The sequence below is a fragment of the Siphateles boraxobius genome, unplaced genomic scaffold (assembly GCF_051911475.1).
Source record: "Siphateles boraxobius isolate OS27281-9 unplaced genomic scaffold, OSU_SipBor_1 130, whole genome shotgun sequence".
NCBI lineage: Eukaryota > Metazoa > Chordata > Actinopteri > Cypriniformes > Leuciscidae > Siphateles > Siphateles boraxobius.
This window is the reverse complement of record NW_027508734.1, coordinates 6146197-6169805: the sequence shown is the minus strand read 5'-3', so window position 1 is coordinate 6169805 and position 23609 is coordinate 6146197. Positions and strand designations below refer to the sequence as shown.

The following is a 23609-nucleotide window of genomic DNA, read 5'->3' as shown; positions in this document are numbered from 1 at the left end:
CAGCAACCAGCAAATCCCTGTGACCACACACAATGTTAAAGGGACATTGTGCAGAAATTTCTCCCATCTAGCGGTGAATTTGTATATTGCATTCAAACGAATTGTGCTCTCCAGCGCCTCGCTTTTTCCAATGTGTGTTGCATCTACGGAAGCTGTTATGTACCAAAAAGCTATGACAGGATGTCTTCTAATAGCACTTTGTCGAGTTTTCCTTCGGGTGAACAGGTTTGTTATTTCAAACAAACTGCAACTTGACACAACTTGCCGGGGCCGTGAAGCGCCTCTCGCTGCTCCGTTTCTGCTGCTTTCAGTCACGTGACGCTGGCTCTGAACGAAAACGCGTTATGGAAACGCGTTGGCCTAGTACTTTTTTACCCTCTCTGCTATTATAGTTTTTCAAGATGGCAGAGCGACATGGAAGCCTCCGTGGACCTACCCGTCACATGTATATAAAGATAATAAATACTTCGTTTACGAGGTTAAGTCAGATAATTGGCAGAGGTATTGGTACACCATTGAGGACATATTTATGAATAAAAATATTGATTTTAGATAATAAAATACCTAAAAAACTACACATAGTCCCTTTAAAGAATAGCGACACTCCCAGTTATTTCTAGGCAAACTACAAACAGAAAAATGATCCTTTTCAAGTGGCTTTTATCTAGCTATTATCACTGTGTACTTAAGTAAGAAAGGAGCACTGATTTGAAATATTACATTTTATATGAAAGTTTATTAAGTCATACATAGAAGTTTTGGATCAACATGAAGGCGAGTAAATTATAAAATAATTCTCATTTTTGGGTGAACTGTCCCTTTAAGGAAAAATTTCATATTGTCCACTAGGGAACCTGATGGCCCACATATAAAATATGAAAAAACCATAGCATCAAAAATATGTTCTACTTAACATTTAAAAAAAAATATATAGAATTAAAATACAATAATGATATATATGAAACGCACTATTTTTCTGTAGTTATGTTAAATTATTGACCTGACAAGGATTTTGAGGTTGAGGTTTAAATGATCTTCTAATTGTATTCAAATTTAACCTTATGGATTTCACAGCAAATATATTCCACATATTCCTAATCCATAATTAGTATTTTATTATTTTGTGTATTTATGGTCAGCTGATGCAATTTTCTACGTTTTAACTGAAGTAAGAATGTGAAAGTTAGTGGGTAATAGGTATGAGGTCAACACAAGGCTTATTCTCTTCTCTTCGTACTATATTTTAATGTCTCAATACTCTGGAATCATTCTTTAACCCTTATGTGTCTTTATGGAAATATTTGTCTTTTTCAGTTTAGGTTAGTTTTACTGCATACATTTTGAGTATTTGTATATACTATAGTATATACAAATGTGTATTTGTATTGGAATTTTACTATTTCACCCCTTTTAATAAATCTATTCTGCACTAGGTACACAAAATATTTTCACTCAAGACCTTAAGGACAAAAATGTGCCTGTTAAAAAAACAAATTTTAATCCCGGGGCCATTTAACTATACAATTATGCAATCTTTGTTAATGAGCTTTTATTCTGTTGGCAAGGCTTCAAAATTTTCATTTTTACTATTTTTTACCAGATGGTGCCATTTTCTCAGGTTTGGCCTATAAAGCAAATACTCACTTTATATACTTAATACTCGTTTTCTATGCATATTATAGTTGGATAAATCACGCAGCTATACAGTATAAGGGAGTGGGTGTGAAAAAACAAAAAACTTTTCTTTTAGAGACATCAAGCTCAAATTTGGAACAAAACTTGTTCAGATTTATGGCACGGATTTTCTAGCAGTTTTAAGTTATATATTTTTATATAAAATAATGTACAAAAATAATATTTTCACTTTTTTTTCACTTAGGCCAAGTGTCTTCTTTAAAACGAGACCAAATGTTTTATGACAGTTTTTTGACATTGCCATTTTTGTCCTTTAAGGAGCTTAGCCGCTGCATGACACTCAGAGCTTTTTCTGTTTCCGTCTTCTTTTCTGCGGCGTTTTGACCTGAATGTCACTCGCTGGATTCACCACACAGCCCTTTCTGTAATAGTGATCCAGGAGCCTGTCCCAGAGTTTACAGCATCTCAACAGCTCACTGTTACCTAGGAGATAACAAAAAGTGGAATATTACATGAGCAGTATATAGGCTATGTATGAACATATATAAAGATTTGAATGCGTGTGCTTGAATGTAAAAGATGCAGAAAATACAGTGAGCACTTGTACACACAGACCACAAATACATGTGGACACTTCAGCCACATACAAAAAAAAGTCATTGCATTAGATAACAAAATACAAAAGCAACTTGCATTTGCTTTAAATGAAAACAGCACAGGCACACGTTTGAAGCAAAATATACACATAAGCAAGTCTGTTTGAAATGATAAAACAATTTGGGGTTACACTTTATTTTAAGGCTTTATTGTTACAGTGTAGTTATATATTTAAGTACAGTGTAATATTAATTAACTACATGTACTTACTATAGGATTAGGATTTGGTTTAGGATTAGTTGCATGTAATAATGCATAATTAACTGTTATTACTATAGTAAGTACATGTAACATATGTAACAAGGACACTAAAATAAAGTGTTACCCAATTTGGTTACAATTTGTTCCATTACAGTGTCCTTGTTACATGTACTTACCATAGTATTAACAGTAAATAATGCATAATAACATGCAACTAACTCTAAACCAAACCCTAATCCTCTAACTCTATAGAAAGTATATACATGCTGTTAATTAATATTACTCTGTCAGTACTTACAGTATACACTATAAGTACAGTTGGTCAGTATAATACAAGTCTCTTTTGCTCACCAAGGCTGCATTTATTTGGTTTAAAAAAACAGTAATATTAAATATTATGACGATTTAAATTAGCCTAACTTTTTTCTTTTTTAATATATTTTAAAATATAATTTATTCCTGTGATCAAAGCTGTATTTTCAGCATCATTACTCCAGTCTTCAGTGTCACATGATCCTTCAGAAATCATTATAATATGATGATTTGATGCTTAAAAAACATTCATTATTATTATCAATGTTGAAAACAATTTTTTTCAGGATTCTTTGATGAATAGAATGTCCAAAAGAACAGCATTTATTTGAAATAGAATCTTTTGTAACATTATAAATGTCTTTATACAGTAAAAAAAGTTGAAAAGTTTGGTCAGTAAGAAGTTTTATTTATTTTTTGGGTGAAAGAAATAAAATAAATCTTACTTTACTCTTATTTAGTTCATCCTTGATAAATAAGAGTAAAGTAAGATTTATTTTATTTCTTTCACCAAAAAAATAAATAAAACTTCTTACTGACCAAACTTTTCAATGGTAGTGTTTAGTGTTACAAAAGCTTTTTATTTCAAATAAATAACTGTTTTCAACATTGATAATAATCATAAATGTTTCTAGAGCATCAAATCCTCATACTAGAATGATTTCTGAAGGATCATGTGACACTGAAGTCAAGTCAAGTCATCCTCATGTTTGGTTTTATAGTGGTTCTTGAAAAATGTTTTTTCCAGCTAAAGTTAGTTTTGATTGATTCACTTCACAAGACTGGAGTAATGATGCTGAAAATACAGCTTTGATCACAGAAACAAATTTCACTTTACTATATATTCACATAGAAAACAGCTGTTTTAAATTGTAATAATATATCACAAAATTACTGTTTTTGGTTTTTTTGTTGTATTTTTTAATCAAATAAATGCAGCCTTGGTGAGCAGAAGAGACTTATTTTAAAAACATTAAAAATCACACCGATCCAAACCTTTTGACTGGTAGGGTATAATTACACTGATGTAACACCTGTGAAAGAAATGTAATATATATATATATATATATATATATATTTTTTTTTTTTATTATTTTTTTTTTTTTATTACGACACATTAAAGAGCTACAAAAACGGTATTTATTGTTTAAAATTCTTTTTAAAAATCACCAAATTTGAAGGGTGAGACTTTGTTTAATATGTTTCATATCAAAAGTAACCGAAAAGTAACCTGGTCTGTCCTGTCTGTCAGCGTATTGTCAGTCTCCTCTCTGATCCGCGATGTATTTTTCACTGCGTGAGAACATGGTGTGTGCGTGAGAGCGGCGTAGCTTGTCGGACATAGCGACAGTAACTAAGGGGGGCGGGTCTTTGCGAAGGGTCAATGGTGGTACCGAAATGGCTTTTTATCAAGGATTTTTATAGCTTGCTTATATAATGATTCTAGAGGTCTAATGGCAGATTCACAGGCCGGTCCCCAACAGGTGATATATGAAATATGTGAAAAATGAAAGCATGCATAAATATTTGGGCTACATCCATAGGGAGGGACGATCTAACCCAGGGGTAGGCAAGTTCGGTCCTAGAGAGCCGCGTCCTGTAGAATTTAGTTCCAACCCTAATCAATCACACCTGAACAAGCTAATCAATGTCTTCAGGATTACTAAGGCTAATAGGCAGGTGAGGTTTTTTTCAGTGTTGGAGCCAAACTCTGCAGGACAGTGGCTCTCTAGGACCGAACTTGCCTGATCTAACCGGTCTAAAGTTTACCAAGTTATATTTTATAGTTTTTGTCATTTTCTTGATGTGTTTCTTGAAGTTAAGATTCGAATCCAAAATTTTACCAAGATATTTAAATTCAGTAACTATATCAATTGATTCATTTTTAATAAAGATGTCTCCGGTCTCCAGAAACATATGCTCTATATGTTTGCATAACCTTTAATAGAATCTTAGAAAGCATGACTGAACAATAAGAAATGTGTGACTAATGTATGACTGAGAGAAAGGGCCTTTACTTAAGGGTATAGGATGCAACAATGTGTTAGTTATGGGACATGTTGTTCATTTAGTCACTCTGATAACATAGAGGAAGTAACAACTAAAAAGGAGGATGCAACAATGTGTTGGTTATGGGACGACTTAAAGAAGGAAAATTGTAAATATGTAAATATGCCCTCCTGTAAATTGTCACATTCTGCCACTCTGTGTGACTGTATGACCGCTGGCCTTTTCTTGCAAGAAAATAAATACCCTTTAAAGACAATTGGTACATGTTTGTCTCTTATTCAGTTATGTAAAATTGTTTGTCACCACACACACCTTAAAATCAAGTGTAACCAACAATTTTTTAAAACAAAATTTGTCATCACTTTATGAGCATACTTCACTGCTTACCCAGAATGCACAGTCCATCCTGTGCACGAGTTATGGCGACATTGACCTGATTTGGATCAGTGATGAATCCGAGTCTTTTTCCTAGCCAGGCATTACTTGGTGTGTAACTTTCTATGTCAGATACGGGGCAGGAACGAACAGTGGAGATGATCACATACGGCCACTCGCTTCCTGCACAGAAATTTACACTTTCAGTTTGGGTCTTTTTATGCCACTCGTTAATCTCAGAAACAAAGGGGAAAGACAACGAGTCTTGAACACACATTAAAAGCATGCCTTTAAAGCGAGCTTTACAAAAGGCTCTTACACAGAGAAAAGGAAAACAATTAAAACAAAAATAAACATGCATAATAAAATAATATAATCAAAGCTATCGATGAAAAAGATAAGATTCAAATCAATTAAAAGACTGAGCATAAATTCATACAGAATTGAATTTAAAACTCTAGATTGATGCAAACAGAATAACACACCTTGGCTTTTCATAATTGTGCAAACGGTGACATTTGTAATATTTCTCTCCTTCATTGTCTTTTTGATCTCTGACATCTGTGCGTTGTAAGGGGTCAGAATTGCAATATTCTGAGGTAGTACGTGTGATTTAATCAACAGATGTGCCACATTAACCTGGAAAAAACAAATAAATCACATGCAAGAGAATATTGGCAGTTTATGACCATAATGTGATTTATCAAGTTCCCCTAGGAAGTTCTTGCTTAAGGTATGAGGTGTGTTGAAGTGATTCCGCTCAGAATAATAAAATAATAATGTTTGTGCAATTTCATATTTTACCCACTGAGATTGCACTTACAAAGGATGCTCACAATACTTAAAGGTAGGGTAGGCAATTTTTGTAGAGGCTAGCAATAGCGATTTAGTTTTAAAAGCATGAGATCCCGCGCTCCCTTCAGAGCGTCTCCAAAGCCACGCCTCCTTCAAAACGCATGAACACACACAGCCAGAGCAGAGTCTGCAAAGTCTCACGAGAGACGGTGAATGTTACGGTGAACATAAAATTACAATAATACTGAACGTCAACGACTTACAGAGCTCTTACTTGTACCACATGACTGTTGCAGATTCATTTCGGTGTTCATAGTGTTGCCATTGAAACGCATACATTCAAGTCACGTACCGCTCTGAGTATAACGTCACAGATTTACATTTTTTCCAAATTACAGTAGTTAAGGCGTGAACGCAGCATAAAGGTCCTTGCGCACGGAGTCCGAAATTTGCGGCCGAAATTTTCGGACACTAAAAAATAAATACGACGCTCATGTTTTGTCAATCACGCTTACACACTGCCTCTGAAACTTTCATCTTTCATAAAAAAATTCGGATCGGGTTTGATTTTCTGCGTTTTTCGCATCCGTAGCAAGCATTTTGAATGGTATTTTGACAATTCAGAGCCACCGAATCACGAATACGAAAAAAAATACGTATACACGAATATTGTATATACGAATACAATATGCTGACAGGCAGGACATTGTATTTGGTCCGAATGCAATAATTGGACGAACATTTTATGGTCCTACTAGTTCGAGTCCTTGATTCTGATTGGTCAATTATAGCTGTGTTTTATTCACGATAACACATGTCTATGACCGCTTCACCCAATGGTTCTATGTATCACTACTCAACACCCCTAGCAACCACTCTTAGCAACGTAAACATATGTTTGTTCTCATTGATATTGTTCTTTGAAGGTTTTAGAGTAGAGTTTTCCGGTGGGTTTTCCCGTGCCCTGACACACGCTAGTCATTTGTCAGTTGCCTCTTGTTTCTTTCTCCGTGTTCACAACAAGTTTCAGTCCTTTCCATATAAAAGCCTTCTCTACTGACTGACTCACTCATAAAGTCTTTAGCCGCCATCTAAAGGTGCTTTTCACGGTCAGGGACTATTTTTTAGAAGTTACATTATTTCACCTTTAGATGGCGGCAAAAGACTTGGTGATTTTACTTCATGAAAGTTGCATTGATACGTATTTTTGGGGGGCTTTAATACTTGTATTGTATGGTAACCATTTTATAAAAGCAATAAGGTACTCAAGGCTAGTGCTGTATCATGAATAAGTTCGTAGTGTCAGGCACGACTATTGCTTACTTAGACCACTTAATGACTTTCAACCAGCATGACAAAACATGTTTCTGGAACAAATCGCCTACCCTGCCTTTAACTAACTTAGGATCAATATCAACTTGCTTTCTTCATGATTCACTTGCGTCATTACACTGTGAACTGAAGGCAGTATTAGACTTACAGCCTGCTCTGCCTCCTCAGTGTTGGCCATTGAGTTCTCGTTGCCCTTTTCTGTAGATACCACTAAACTGACTTCTTGTCCTTGAACGTGGCCAAACAAGATCGGCGTTGGCAGTCCGTACTTGTTAAGAAGGAAGGGAGGTCCTTGTTCAGCTCCAGTTTTCAGTTGGCCATAATAAAACTCTTCTGAAGGAAACCTGCAAATTTCTTCATGCTAACATACATGTACATTTGTTAAACAAAGCAAAATGAAAAAGTTTTGTTCAGATTCTGTTGATTGTTTCTTACCATTCTGTACTGAGTGTCCAACATTATGGCCAGATCCATGTAGCGTTCAAACAGAGACTGCTGCATGCCCATCTTTTTCACTAGGGCACACTGCACTATAGGCCGTATCTGTTTGTGGTCACCCAGCAAAACAATCTGTAAAGGAAACCAGTGAGATTTTCATTCGATGTGAAGATACATGTGATTGTCTTCCACTCCTAATGTGGCTATATACATATTGAGAATGACTAAAAAGTGCATAGTATATAATAGGGGTGTAACGATACCCTCATGTCACGATTCCATACATATCATGATACTGAACTCACATTATGATATTATTGTGATACTAAAAATGTACTGTTAATAAAATGTTATCAGATAACCTCATTATATGCATGTTTAACTCGGAAATAAAAACAGTTATTTTGCATTTACAATCCAATTTTGTCAAGAAAGACATGTTAAAATTTGTGCATGATATTTCAGACAGGAAACAATAAATCAAAATGCATTGTGCATAATAATAATAAATAGAAAAATATTTAGGGAATTAAATCTTTTTTGCACTTTTTTTAGGGATTGGGGCAATTTTGGACAAAATTAGAGACAACATGTTGCAAATCACAGGTCTTCTCCACCTGCCAGAATCTGTTGTGTCTTTTGTTTTGTTTAAAACAGAAACCGATGATGATGATGATGATGATGATGATGTCATCTCTGAGCTCACCTGCTGTGGATTGTGGGAAACTAAAGGGATAAAGGCCTCTGGCTCTGTTGCCATGGCACATTCATCAATGAGTATCTGCCGGAAATCCATGACCTCCCGGATTTCGGGTTTCAATGCTGAAGCGCAGGTGCACAGAACTACATCATACTTCCTGATCTCATGCTGACGAGCTTCCTTCAATAACTTCTTGTAGCTGCAAAGACGCATTTTGTAAGTCATTCATATTTGTATACAACAACACATATGCATACACAAAGGATTAGTTTAGTCCTTCCAAATGCACAGAAAAAAAAATCATTAAATTACCAAAGTAAAGTTTCTTAATCCCACTACACAGCACATTTTCCACATCTTTTTGCACATCTTTTTTTTTGCACACTTTCCTCATCTTATTAGTCTTATTATTCTATCTTCGTGCTTCATGTCTGAACTCATCAACTCAAGTCTGCACTGATGGACCAGGATTGAGAAACACTGGACTATAAAGATATTGTTGACACACACTTGCCATTCAAACCTGCACCAAAAAGTTAAGAAAACCTTTACTTAACATGAAAGTTCGTTGAGATGCAAGAAAGCATGTCTAGAAATGTAAGCTTGTGAAAAGATAACATAGCATAACACAAAACACAACACCACATATAACATAACAGTTTCTGTTCTGAATGTTAAATTGTCAAAACAGTGTTCTTCCTTCTGAACATTGTGCCTGACACAGCTTTTCATAACATAACATCTTACTAGTTACCTCTGTTTCACATTTGAGTAATCATGCCTTGCCATCCTACAGATTAATTAATTAATATTACTAGATTTTTATTTCACTGGAGTATTTTTTGAAATGGCCTCATGGTGGCAGTAAATAAAAGAACAGTCTACACTTACATCCAATAAAAGCATACGCTCTACCAACATCACACAGGCCTTAATGTAAACTTTGGTCTTACTCACTCATCTATTTCATCCTCTGCTAAGCTCCCATCCAAGGCTCTTATTTTTTCTGAAAAAGGATTTTCAGGTTCACGGACAAGGTACATCAGAGTAATATCCCTGCAACAGGATTAGAAGTTTAATGGGTTTATTCACACACCATCTGTTGTAAAGTGCACCACCTACACATGTGATGTAATGAGGTCATGTGACAACACTATATTATACTACTATTATCATTGTCTGCAGACTTACAGTCAGGATTTAGACCATATCATACATTACATTGGCATTAGTGGAACTGCATTGGAATGGTTCAAATTGTACATATCTGAACATTACCAATTTGTAGTAGTAAATGAATTGTGTGTCATACTGATCACAAGTTCAGTATGGAGTACCTCAAGGCTCAATGGAGTACCTCAAGTACTAGGACCGTTGCTTTTTTATTATCTTGCCTTTTCACTACTATTTTTGTCCAACTTTTATGCTTCATTTACAGGAAGCTCTTACTTGAGCTCCTCCTTTGGTTTTTCATCACGAAGGGATCTGCGGCAAAGCTTCAGGTCACTGCCCAAATATGGATATTCACGCATCTCCATCTGATCACAGTAGATTCTCAGAGGCTTTAGGACTCCCCTGAGTTTTAGCAACTGCTCTGGGACACAAGATCAACGGGTAATGTGAATAAACTGTATAACAAGTAAAATAGAGTCTGAAACATACTCTACGTATGCATGGAAATGCAAATGCTTCTCACAAGTTTGATTTTATTCGGCATTGCATTCTAAAAAGAGTCAGAATCCAATTCATAAAAGTTTTCTTTTTTAGTAAATACAGCACACATTCAACAACTGTCCACATTTACATATGTTCGCACACTGTATGTTTCTGGCTCCCTAGCTAGATTTGTATGCATAATCAGACTGCTAGGGTCTGCTATCTAAAAAAAAAACACTATACACAATTCACCTGCAACAATGTCCACAGACTTGTTCGAAGGTCCACAGTACAGGATGGCAGGCTTTTTTGGGGGTTTCTGATCAGAGTTTGATTTGGAAGATCCAGAAGTGGCCAGAAAGTCTTTGTTCTTCATGAAAAACTGGTAAACAATGTGAATACCAACCACTGTTTTCCCTGTACCTGTGGATGAAAAATGCTATGGTGTATGGCACATGAGGACACAAAGCAAAACACATAATCTTTGTCAAGACTGCAAATCAGTCCATTAGAAATTAAATTTTTAGAGTTGTACATAGATTTGACTATGCTGCCATGACATTGGATTTACTGATTCATTCATGTCCATATAAATACACTAAGACAAATACAATTACTAACCCTCAAATATGAGCAATAATGTTAGTGTAAACACAATTCACATCTCTCGGGAACAAAATGAGTCTGCAATGGTGAAATCAAATATCGATTCAGACAACTTGCTTTTTTTCTATGTAAATTTCTGAAATGCACTTTCTGTAAAGCTGCTTTTCACAATATGTATTGTGAAAAGCGCTAAACAAATAAATTTGAATTGAACTGAATTGAACTCGCTGCAAGATAAAATGCAGAATTCCTTAAAGCTGAATTTTCCCCCCAACAAACTAAAGAAATGTAGCCTGTAATATTGTGTAGGGGAAGTTTGGGGCATTGTGGTTCCTGGAGATTTATATTTAAAAATAAATAAATAAATAAGCACCAAAATGTTGAATTTACACCTGAGATAAGCATCTTTAATTTTCTTGAGGCCTGTACACGCAGCATTCATGTTGGCCATCTCCAATGGGTTTCAATACACGTTTTTAACAAGTTCTTTTCAACTTCACTCGGCATTATAAAATGCAGCGCTCCTGTTTGAAGGGTAAAAACAGTGCACGGGTGCAGTTATCAAAAACATCAATTTAGACTGTGTTTACAAAAGAAAACTTTCTTTTAAAGTGCAGCACACACAAAAACACTTTAAGAGTGAATGCACCTTATTCACATGACACAGCAGTTGAAGTTTCTCAAATAAAAGCATATTTTTACTTCAAGTGATTGTAGATACATATCCATTTTATTCAGCACTGTATTGATTACTGATACTGACTGAGAAACCGTAACAACTTCCAAATGATTCAATGAACTGCAAACCCCTTTGGCGAAATACTGGAGGGCACACATTGTACAGTATTTTAATACCTGGTGGGCCTTGAATCACAGTAAAAGGTTTCTTCATAGCTTCCTCCACTGCTTTCTGCTGGCTCTCATTCAGAGGTGGCAGGTTCAGGCTCTCATCCACATGATACAAGTTGACATTTTCTACATCAGCATCTAATTCAACACAAGAAGGTTTTAACCACGTTAACACATACATAAGATATTCATAGACAAGGCATATTTTATTCAAGGTGTCCCCATTACAAATGTACGGAAAGTCTTTAACATCTGGCATTAGAATAATTTCTACAACATCCTGGCTTAGGACAGATAAAAGTCTCAAAAGCACCAAGTGCATGTATTGTATGCTTTTTCTTCTAGTCAAACTTATTAATTGTAGTTTTTGTATAAAAAAATTATATGTAGGAAGAATATTGTAATGGTATTTATATTTGTCTACAAAACAAATCTAAAGATTTTTTTCCCCCGCCTGTCATGTGCAGGGCTGTACAGAGCCCCTAAAGGAACATGGTGAAGGAAAAAAATATGAGATGGAGAAAAAAAATATAAGTCAAGGGTATTCTCCAACTGTTGAGCACATGGGTTGTACACTCGTTATTGCGGTGCATTATGGGAATGAATGAGTGCACATCAAATAGTGGCCCAGTCCCAATTCGCATATACTATCCGTCCTAAGTAGTATTCGAAAATAGAATTAGTAGGCCTACGTCCCAAATCGTAGTAGACTATGTTGAAATGAGTGTTCCAAAGATACCCGGATGTTCTACTATTTCCGGTCAGAATCCGAAGTGCAGATCGATGCACAGGCCCTGTCCCAAATGGCGCACTTCATGCGGACTTTCGGTCTCGTGGACTTAAATTGCCCGTGCTCGCCGAGTCTACGAGTCCATAGGCCGTCCCATTTAGCATTTTAACGCTCTGAAGTGTGCTCAGCAGCGCCCCCTTTGTACCCTTGAAGCGGTCTTCCGCGAAGCCCGCATAGATGCAGGCTCCACGCACTTTAACTACCCAGGAATCCTTGCGAAATGCCAATCAGAAAACGGATGGGAGGAGATTTCGCTCATGGACTGTTAACATGGCTTTATGATATAGGCGTACATTTTACCAGTTGTTACTTACAGTTTATTCAAACATTATCGACCAGTGGTTGATATCTCAAACATAATAATAGCGTGTTAAATAATACGATCGCATTATGATTCATTACATAAATAGAACCGAATGTCATGGCTTTACTGAGTCATATAAACATAGTATGAATATTGAAACCTATACATTTTTCTTAAACTCATTTACATTTTAATTTTGTGTTAAAATTCAACATTATGTATTATTATGTACAACTGTATTGATCATTTACATAACCATGACATCTATTCTAATGCCCAGGTGGACAATACAATTATAGAACTGTAAAAGCAGGCTGTGTAGTTCACATGGACATACGATTTGGGAAAATAAAATAAATCCCGTTCTCGATGCTAAAGACTGTAATTTTTATTAATGATATTTGTGATATTTTTATAATAAAGGGACTGATAAGACGACCTTTAAGTTTATTCAGCTTCGACGTCTGAGCTGAGACCTTCTTCCTGTTTCCGGTGTGACGATCGAGTCTGTCCCAAAAATACCTCTCAATGCGCCCACGCGGACTCGCGCTAAAGCCCCGTTCACACCGCCAGCGACTTTGTCGCTGTACTGTGAAGTCGCTTGTGGGCGTTCGTAGTGCTGTTGCGCTAATGTTATTGATAGACTGCACGTCTGGCCATATCTATACAAAATACCATCACAAGTGATATATACAACTATACAATTTTAATTTGATTAGGAATTAGGCTCAAAAGAAACAGTATATGCTGTTGGGAGAGTGTTTTTATATTACCACAGCAGTGTTCAGTGGATTAAATAATTTACTAGATTAACAATCGACAAATTAAACTCACTCATACTGTCATAAATTACTAAAACGTCATTCGAATTTGACAAATAATCAATTTTCTTGTCCCTAATAGTCAACACAATGGAGGGGAAACTGTAAAATGAACTGCAGCAGTACTAAACTTGCATCATAAAATTACACCACTCGAAAATCACACACTGAGACTGTCGACAGTTTCTTTTCAATGCATCATTTTATTATATCCATATATGTGGTTACAGTTAAATCATATAAAACAGTGAAATAGTCCTCGAACTCTTCTGTCTTGCCTGCACTCGAGACGGTGACGTAAGCTCCAATGAAAAGGCTTCTTTCCTATTGGTTGTCGCTCGCGAAAATCGCTTCTCATTTGCATAAAGTTGAAATTTCTCAACTTTTGTCGCTTGTCTCTTGTCGCTTGACACGCCCACATTCTGTCGCCAACGGTCGATGTCGCTCGTGTCGCCGGAAGTCGCCAGCGCTCCATTGAAATTAATGGGATCATGTCGCTTTGTCGCTGCGTGTCGCTGGCGGTGTGAACGGGGCTTCAGGGCCCTATAGGTCTGCACTACATGACTTCACCGAAGTGTTGACTCTGAGGAAGTCCACAAGTCCGGAGTGTGCCATTTTTGGGACAGGGCCACACTCTTACGGCTAATATTGCACACAACCCATCACGCGTTGGACGAGGATTCGGTTAATAGGATGGCCATACGTCCGGATTTTGGCCGGACAGTCCGGATTTTAAGCCCCCTGTCTGGCGTCCGCCGCAGCCTCAAGCCGGACACTCATTTGTCCTCCTTTTTGGAGTTGCGCTGAATTGTTTTAAAAAAATTAACCTATAAAAATCCCGCATATTCATAGCGGCTCCCTAATGCCCGTAAATTAGTTTGATTCCCCCTCCCCTACCCCCCACCTTTTCTTCACAAAAAGAGTACTTTTAGGTCGTAGTATAAGTAGGCGAATTTGGACTGGGCCAGTGCCCAGTATCCTCATTTTTCGCGATCTGGACACAGCCTAGGTTTTAAGGATCTGTCCTGTCACTCATCGTAGCACTTGCATCAGTTTGTCGTTCAAAATCAACCCTAGTAAATTGCGTAACGTTTCTTTCTACCGCATCTCATACTATCAGCTGCTCAGACAATGCATTCAAGCCATGAGCCAGAGAAAGAACAAACAGGGCAATGTCTTACTGTTTAGTAAAGAGTTAGTTTAGGATTAGTTGGAAAAGTGCATGCAATTCTATGGTAGTCTAATCTATGGAAGCATCATAGGATTGCTGCTTATTTAATGTATCGCCGAAACACTGCAATAAGGTTGTATATTGTGGCGAGCAGGACGAGTGGCGCGTGATTAGCGACACTTTCTATTTCACCGGTGTCGTATCTCTCACGGAGGAGCGGAAGCATAACACGAGGAGCGACGGCAGTGGAGATCGAGAGAGGACAGGCCTGGGTTTTATTTTTATTTTGTTTTATTATAAGGGACTGCAGTCTTTACTTTCGTTTTTGTATTTTATTTTGTTACTAAATTCTTTAAAGGTTTGCCGGTTCCCGACTTCTCCCTCCCATAACATCTGAATTACGTTACATAGGCTACATTACCATTACACAACAGTGAACATGAACTCAGGCCAACAATAAACATGAACAATACTTTTAAAGTATATGTATTTTTACATATACTAATTAATTTGTAGTATTAAAATCAGTGATGTAGCATCATTAAGAACCATCTAACGTTAAACAAAAGCACATTCTTAAATTAACCAAAATTAAAAAGACATAGAGCCAAATGTACTAAACAGGGCAAATTAGCATGAGAGTGCAATCCCATAAAAGCCCTGATGGGAGTCAAATATTCTGCGGATGATCTATGCAAATTAAAGAACACAGACACAGCCAGATCATTTCCATAATGAACAGCACAATCTACCAAGAATAGTGCAAATTAAGAATAACATTGGCAAATGTTAACGACTTCCTTGCATTTCAAATAAATTAACATGAGTGTATGAAAATCTCTATTCCACACGCTCTCTAATCTCTCTGTTGACTGCTAGCAGAAACTATCACAGCAAAATAGGTTATTTTTTGAGCGTTAAACCTCAGTAAATCACTTTCACGTTGCATGATTTATTTAAATGCTGAATGGATGGATTCACACAACTTGTGGACACTGGAGACCCAGACCTACAATTTAGTATGCGTGACGGGCCACATATATTTTAATCGACAAGTTTGAAATTCATCACGAGACGCCAGACTTTGGACACCGGTACTTCATAGTGTACAATAAAAATGGGCTTTTACATAATTTCATTCACCATTAGAAAATGGTGTAACTTATGGGAACAGTGACTCTAGACCCAGCAACTTTTTACTAGCTAGAACCTTTTATTAATTAATATTTACACTGTTTTCCTCAGCTGCAAGTGTGACTCATGTGTTAACAATTTATTTTTGAATTTCAATTCAAGTCTTATGCAAATTGCTTGAGACCATTGTACCTACTACATAGATGGATATAATTTGCATTAAACTATCTGCTTTGAATAAATTTGCCATTTTGCATCACTCACCATCATTCAGTTCTTCAAGTTGTTGTCTAGTGGCGACATTTTTCACCAGGTTATTAGCCAGTTTTAGGTTTGCAATCGCTTGTTCCCTGAGCCTGCAAAAATATTGCATTAGTTACAAACTATGTATATATTTGTGAATAAATCTGTAATATATCAGCTGGATGAATGATCACTCACACATATGGAATTTTTTTGGGAATGACCTCAATGGTGAATTTGGTTCCCTCTGCATTAACCTCGGGTGGGATGTAACTCATAGATCTTTGTGTGATCTGAAAATTAATCCGGTCATTATTGTCTGTTTCCTTCTGTTTCTTTGGTTTGCTGGTTACTGCGTGTGCAACCCATGTGAAAGGTAGTGAACCCTGCAGATCTGAAACTGCAGAACCATGCAACTGTTTTGCATCATTCGCTTCGTTCTCTGGTTTCTGATGTCTTAGTCTGATGCACAAGAAGCAGTTCCTAAGGTCAAACTCCAGAGACCACTCCTTTTTTTGAGTCTTGGTTATATTAAAAAACCCTTGGAGATTTGTTTCATCCCCACTCCATTTTATCCGCACATCCTCTAAGATGACATTATTATTTTCTTCCAAAGCATTGTAAGCGGTGTCTATCTGACATAGTCGTCTCCAGATGTTCTGGTACTCCTTGTAGCTCTGATAGAAAGTCTTAGATGCGTTGCATTCTGCTTTTGAGAAGCACACAGTGGGGTTTCTCGTGTGCTCCAAACAGATCTCAAAGCATTCATTAATGCTGAGCAGTAGAACTACAGGAACTGGTAAGCCATCTTTAAGTTCGGCCCCAAGTTGCACCTGAACAACCGTGCCTAACTCCAGCTCCATAGTTAGTCTCTTATAGTGGTCTTGCTCCATTGAACAAGCCTCACTTTTCAGCCTTTTATTTTCTTTATTCTCATTCTCTCCTCTTTTCATGTCTCGGAGGCATTGCTCAGTCTTAACCCAATCCTTCTGTTTTACGGCAGATACCAGTCTTTTCCACAGTATACTTGACACTGGAGTCACATTCTTCATGGGCTTTGAAGGGTCTGAAATCTTGAATGACTTGCTGAACGAATACACTCTCCTCTTCCAATTAAGAGTCATGGAGTTCTCGTCCTCATTGTATCTTGGCTGATCCACAACTTTGAGATGCTTGTACATGATAGTAATCACCTGTAACATAGGATGCAGAGGGAACGATATTGTGAATTCATGCCCCCGCGGAGTGATCTGGTCCACTACTGCGAGCTTGACCACATCTTTGGGTTCAAACTGAACCTTTATCAGTCTCAACAGCTGAGCATCCTTCTCTTCTACATCCATTCCAGACTGACAAAACTTGCTGATTTCAACTTGCGTGTAGTCAGCTTGCCTAAGGATTTTCTTAGAGAGCACAGTGTGCAGAAGTCTCTGCAAGATAAGGTCCAGATAACGCCTCATAGGAGATGACGCCCAGGTGTATGCGTTAAGCTGTAAATCATAGTGACCCAACCTGGAATCTGTCGAGGAGCACGAGCGAAATATAAAGGCCTTCTTCTGAATGTCACGAAACTCCCGCACCATGGGGATAAATGTTGGATGGATTTCATCTGAAAAGATTAACTGCATCAGATTATAGGAGTCTTTTCTCTTTGCAAACGCTTCGATCTTGTGAAATATGGAGGTGAAAATGTTTAATGATATGCCTGCATGCTCCATATTGTCATATTCTGCATTGGACCAAACATCCTCTTCACTATTTTCAGTATCTACTTCGCAGATATTTGAAAAGTAAAGTGACATGGGAATTAGGTTAATGTATTTCTCTCTAAACTGTTTCAGTTGTTCTGGGTCCGGCTCCCGTTGGCACCTCAGTGGTGTGAGATCTTTTGTGACGTCTGTAGATATGAGTTCTTCAGCGGCGGCACTATTGTAGAGATTCATTAGTTCCTCCACCATTGCGTGAGAGTAACTTTGCCCTGCCCGTCTCCCATATGGCCATTCGCTTTCCAGTCTGCATTTTCGGTGCACCTCGGAGAAACGGTAAGCAACAGCTACACAATCCTCCACACGTGAGACCCGTAGAGGCTTTGTGTCATCCGAGTCGTAGTACTTCTGAATAATTTGGTCTGCCTCTTCATACGACAATTGTCTGTCAGACTTAATGCGGGTTAGAGCAAATCGGCTGTTTAGTATTATGCTTGTTTTCTTGTCAATGTCTATCAGCAAGGATATGGCTTTCCGATCTTTTCCAGGCGTCAAACTCAAGTGGCCCTTGCTCAGATCCCTTGAGAACATGAAGGCCACGTCTTCCTTCTCTGAAGTGTAAATTGTTCTGCCGCGCTCTCTAGCGAATTTGTCGTGCTTGCTATCTTTGGTAATGTAACTTGCGACGTCTGTGATGTGAACACCAATCTGGTAGGAATCACCATGTTGAAGCTCAGACACGCTAATGGCGTCATCCAGGTCCTCAGCTGTAGTTGGGTCAATGGTGAAGGTGATAATGTCACACAAATCCTCCCTTTCTAAAGCCTTATCGTCTTCAGGTTCTAGTAGTTTGAATGGTGGTGGTGTGTCTTTAGAGCCAAGTTCAATGCTTAGTATTTCACGCAAAGCATCACTCTCTGGAATTACTTTTGTAACCACACCAAGAGGGAATGTTTTCAGATGGTCCCATTTTAAAACCTTGACAACTAACAATTGATTCTCAGCGATGTTTACAAATTCCTTTCTAACCCAGCGTTTGCAATTGTATTGTTGTACTTCAATTTTGCCCATGTCCCTCTGCTTTTGAACTGTACGTATTCTGGTCATGCGTTTGTCAATAGGTCTAACATATTCAGGATTGTCTTCCACCATCTTACAGATGAATGTTAATGAATTTTCATTTCTATTTATTAATCCAACAACCCTCCCTTCTATCACTTCACATTGCCGCGGACACGCTTCTCTGCTCAAGATCTCTACACAGACTTCATCTCCAGGAAAAGATCTGCCCACATTTTCTTTTCCATAGATTTTGATAGAGAGCATTGGTTCATCGAGAGGCCTGGCATTCGCCTGGTCGTGTCTTTCTATTTCAAGTTTACAGTGTTTAAAGACATTTGGATTGGTAGTCAAAAGTTTTTCAATATCTTTCTTGAAGAGTTGCTGATCAAATTCAGACTCAGACTCCAGAATTTCAAAGGGCTTGGCGTGATTAACCTCTATGTTGCTGCTGCTAGCAGAGTCACTGTCTGAGGTCTCCATCTTTGTCCTGTTTGGAAACACAAATCAAGCCGTTAAGCACTTAAGGACAAGGAGACATACATACCAAATAGTGAGGGAAAAAATATGTTAAAGGGGACCTATTATACAAAATTCACTTTTATAAAGTGCACAAACATATGCTGCGTCTCTCAATTCGCCTACTAAAATCCTCCACATTTCATTTAATTTAATTTCCTACCATATCGGAGAGAAATGCAGAAGCACGTTGATCTGCAGTCGCTGGTCTTTCATGTCGAGACTCTCCTCATATTAATGCATTTAAAAGTTAAAGGCCAAACGGATCTTTATAAAAGTCCACATTGTTATTGCAGATGAAATATAACATGAAACATGAAATAAATATTTTTTTGTTACGTTAAACTTTGATTAGTCACTCAAAACTTTATCTAAACCTCTCACCGTCGATTGCGCATATCCGCCATGTTTTGTAGTTTTTTTAACACTTTTTACTCGTGTTTGTAGTTCCTCCTCCAAAGCGCGATGGGTTGTGGGCAATATTAGCACGGATCCACACTTCGAAAATCGACAGGAAATAGTAAACCATCCGGGGCCTTCTGCATCCTCTTTTCAACATACTATGATTTGGGGCACACTTATTTTATCTCACATACTGTTTAGGATGGATATATACACATTGAGACACAGGGATAGCCATTATGTTAAGATCTAACATGACCCACTAGAAGTTGTCATGAGGAAGTCAGTCTTACTTTTCGGCATCAAATTAGTCCAATCTATGGTTGTTGACTTAAAAAAGTTCTGAACATTCAAAGAAAAAAAATAGATTACTAACTTGTAAGACTAGTTAGTAAATAAATACATTACGTCAGGCTTAAACACAAAGAAACTTCACTTGATCTGGTGAATAATTTTCCATGACAGTTACTTAGCAACCCGTTTACTTGACTTGACATGACATCTGTGTTTGAATATCAGCTGTCCATCAACATGTTAAAAGGTTTGTGTGTAATAATAAAGCAGACGCATAGTAGAAATTATCTGAAAGTGGGTGGGACACATTCTAAATCAACTGCCTCTCTTCTCAGTATGACAGTTTTAAAGAATTTTTGTGATAAGATTATGTGGCAAATCAATATTTGGTTTGGTCATTAACTTTTAAATCCATCAAGGGGAACAGTGGGAAGCTCAGGATTTTCTTTAAGCCCCGATCTTTACGAGTTGGGGGCGCGTCAGTGAGAAACATGGCAAAATACAACAATACTTAAAGGTATTTAGCAGTGATATTGTCAGGCTTTTCTATTTACAGCGAAGTAAGCTAATTGCCTGCACAAAATATGACAGCATAAAAATTTGTCCTGGGCAACGATTAATCGCAATTAATTGCATCCAAAATAAAAGTTTGTGTTTACATAATATATGTGTGTTTACTACAAAGTATAATTATTTTGTATAAATACACCCATATGCATGGATTTTAATTTATTTATATGAAATATTTAAATACAGTATAATATAAATTATATGATATATTATACAGTATACACAGTACATGCATATGTGTGTATTTATATATACAAAATAATTATACACAGATATATATTAAACACAGACTTTTATTTTGGATGTGATTAATCGCCCAGCACTAATTAAAATATCCAAAAGTTTGCCTACTCTTCTGCTACACACTTAAACGTATGTACTTTTTCTTCACAAAAACAGTACATACTTTTAGGGCATAGTATAATGCCTTGTCCAAATACCCACACTTGTGGTCTTGGCACTTGAGAGCGCGTGCACGCAACAGGAAGTAAGTGCGCAAGACTGCCAAAGTGCAGTGCCCTTGGTTGTAAAAACATAAAGTGTTGCACATTTTATTGGTGCATAGATGAGTATGGTATGTGTAGGCCTATTTTGTACAACATTTGCAACCGTTTTTATCACTTAATTAAAAGCACCACAATTTTAAATTTGTGTCTTTGTTAGTTGCATACTGAACAGACATGTAGAAGTTTGTTTTAAAATGCAAAGTATGGAAATATAATAAATAAAAGCTCTGTAAAACACTTGCATTTTTTGCAAGACTATAAGTGTCGAATAATTAAAAGTTCTAAACACACTTGCAGTCTTTACGCCTACTTGAACACTTGGGCAAAATAGTCAAGTCAAGTCAAGTCAAGTCAAATATATTTATATAGCGCTTTTCACCAAAATAGAGGGAATACGTGATGCAAGTAGACAAGTGGTCAAGTGCAAAGACAGCAAGTGTGCCTATTTGGACAAGGCATTAGAAGGAGAATTGGGACGCACGCTCCGCCCCATATCCACACTCATTGGTTCATAGTCTTTCACAGTAGTTATGTTTATAAGTAGGACTGAGTAGTATATGAAAATGCAAGCAAATGCATTATCTTTTTCTATGTTGTTCAAATCTGTGAACAATAAAATCTGTTTAATTTCACAATAATGCACAAAGAAAACAGCATTAGACCTTAAGATAGCTGACTGTATACAGCTAACTACGCAATGGGCGCCGAAATGAACCTCAATCGACTGATTGGTTTAGTAAGGGTTAAAATAGGATTCGGCTTGCTATAAATTAAGGAATTACTGTATGTCCTTAACAAAAAAAAATTTCATATCAGTTAACTAAAAACGAGAAATTTATTTTCACAATCTATAGCTGTTATAGTGTAGTTCAAACTACTTATAGGCTATAATAAAGTGATTTTGTCTGATTTGTAACCAGGCACTAAAGCGATTACCCATAAATCGTGCTTTGAACCAATCGGATTGCTTGATTCCTAAGATGGGACTCATCTCTTCACAACACCATCAGTAGCACAATCCAGTCAAACCAGCCGCACTTTTTTATGGGTGCTGGGAGGGGTCAAAATGGATGTAAAGACTTAAAGAAGTTTCCTTTATACTTTTGCTGATATTTTCAATGGATTGCAGTTCATGGTGACCCAAAATATTACTGCATAAAATGCAATTTAACTGCACTTAAAAATAGAAAGAAGGATAATTGGATAATTTCCTCCACTCATGAAAAGTTTTTCTTCAGAGGTTTGCTGAGTTTCTAGTTCAGAGCTACCCCATCTATCAACGTATCACTTTTCAAGTAATTTTACTGTACAGTTTTGGAGAAAATGGAAGGCAAAATCACTCAAAAAATCAAAGTGAATTTTAGCACTTACATCATTTCCCATTTTCAAACACTCATACAACTTTTTCCTTTATAGTTTTGCTCATTCTTTCAATTGATCATTGTTCAGAATGACCCTGACTATTATTGTATCCATATTCAAATAATTTTACTATATACGTTTTGAGAAAATAAAAGGCAAAATCACTCAAACATCAAAGTGCATTCTAGCTGTAACGTGCTGAGGAAAGCAGGCAAAGGCGAGGATCTAAGTGCAGGATTTTTAATAAAGTAACACAAACAGATGAAACAGAACTCAAGGAACAAAACCACAAGGATCACAGAAACAAAAGCAACCAATACATGTACAACAACTGACAAATTAACAAGTGAAACACAAGAGCTATAAATACACAGGGGCAAACAAGCTTAACTTGGAGATGAGGAAACAAGATACACCTGAGGAGACGAATCAACATGAAAAACTTCATAAGACAATAAAACTTGGCACAGACAGGAAATGACAAAAGTGCACACAAGACAGGAATCATGACACTAGCACTTACACCATGTCACATTTTCAAACTTATAAAACATTTTCATTTATAGGTTTCATTTTCTTAAAAATTATCCAGTAAAATGACTTGAAAATGAATACAGTAATAGTCAGGATCACTCAAAAACAAATATCAATTGAAATAATGACCTATACAGGAAAGCTTTTTATGCGTGTTTGATTTAGGCAATAGATCTAAGTGCTTAATAGATCTTAAATGTAAAGTAAAATGACAAAACGGTGCAATTAAATGACTTGATATTTGATCAGTAAATCTTAATAAACTTACCTCTTCGGAACCGATGAGGCTTCCTATTAATGAAATACTGAGAGTGTGTATGTCCTTAAGGAGTGCCAGATAACGATGCTGTGTTTATGTGATTGATCAGTCGGAAGAAAATGAGCACGGGTGCATTACGCAACAAAGACAAGGTTGTTCCTTTCATAATGGCGTTGTCATATCAACAGCCACTGGCGTTTTGAATGTGGGTGCAAGTTTAACTGTTGAAAGGTGTGCCACACCTGTCAGGTGTGTGCCAGTTGAAGCTTCATCTTCCGAGATGAAATGATTCCTATAAATAGATATGAGCAGGCTACACAAGGGCTGCGTCAGAAAACTGAATAATGATGCATCCAAGGTCGGAAGGAA

General features: G+C 37.0%; 1 protein-coding gene across 2 annotated transcripts; it reads right to left on the bottom strand.

The window, feature by feature from the left end:
• Positions 1 to 716: 716 nt before the first annotated feature.
• Positions 717 to 23367, bottom strand: LOC143736815 (3'-5' exoribonuclease HELZ2). Of its 2 annotated transcripts, XM_077227525.1 has the most exons (13): positions 23250 to 23367; positions 16228 to 19284; positions 16051 to 16142; positions 11573 to 11704; positions 10364 to 10534; positions 9905 to 10049; positions 9413 to 9511; positions 8462 to 8654; positions 7753 to 7887; positions 7466 to 7678; positions 5676 to 5829; positions 5203 to 5373; positions 717 to 2118 (listed from the first exon to the last, which is right to left on the bottom strand). In XM_077227525.1, the coding sequence occupies exons 2-13, from the start codon at positions 19275 to 19277 to the stop codon at positions 1976 to 1978; spliced, it is 4698 nt and encodes a 1565-aa protein (XP_077083640.1). In that variant the 5' UTR covers positions 19278 to 19284; positions 23250 to 23367; the 3' UTR covers positions 717 to 1975. The 2 variants fall into 2 exon arrangements, 1 of the variants encoding a protein (XP_077083640.1); XR_013203583.1 differs by lacking the exon at positions 5676 to 5829.
• Between the last annotated feature and the right edge of the window lie 242 nt (positions 23368 to 23609).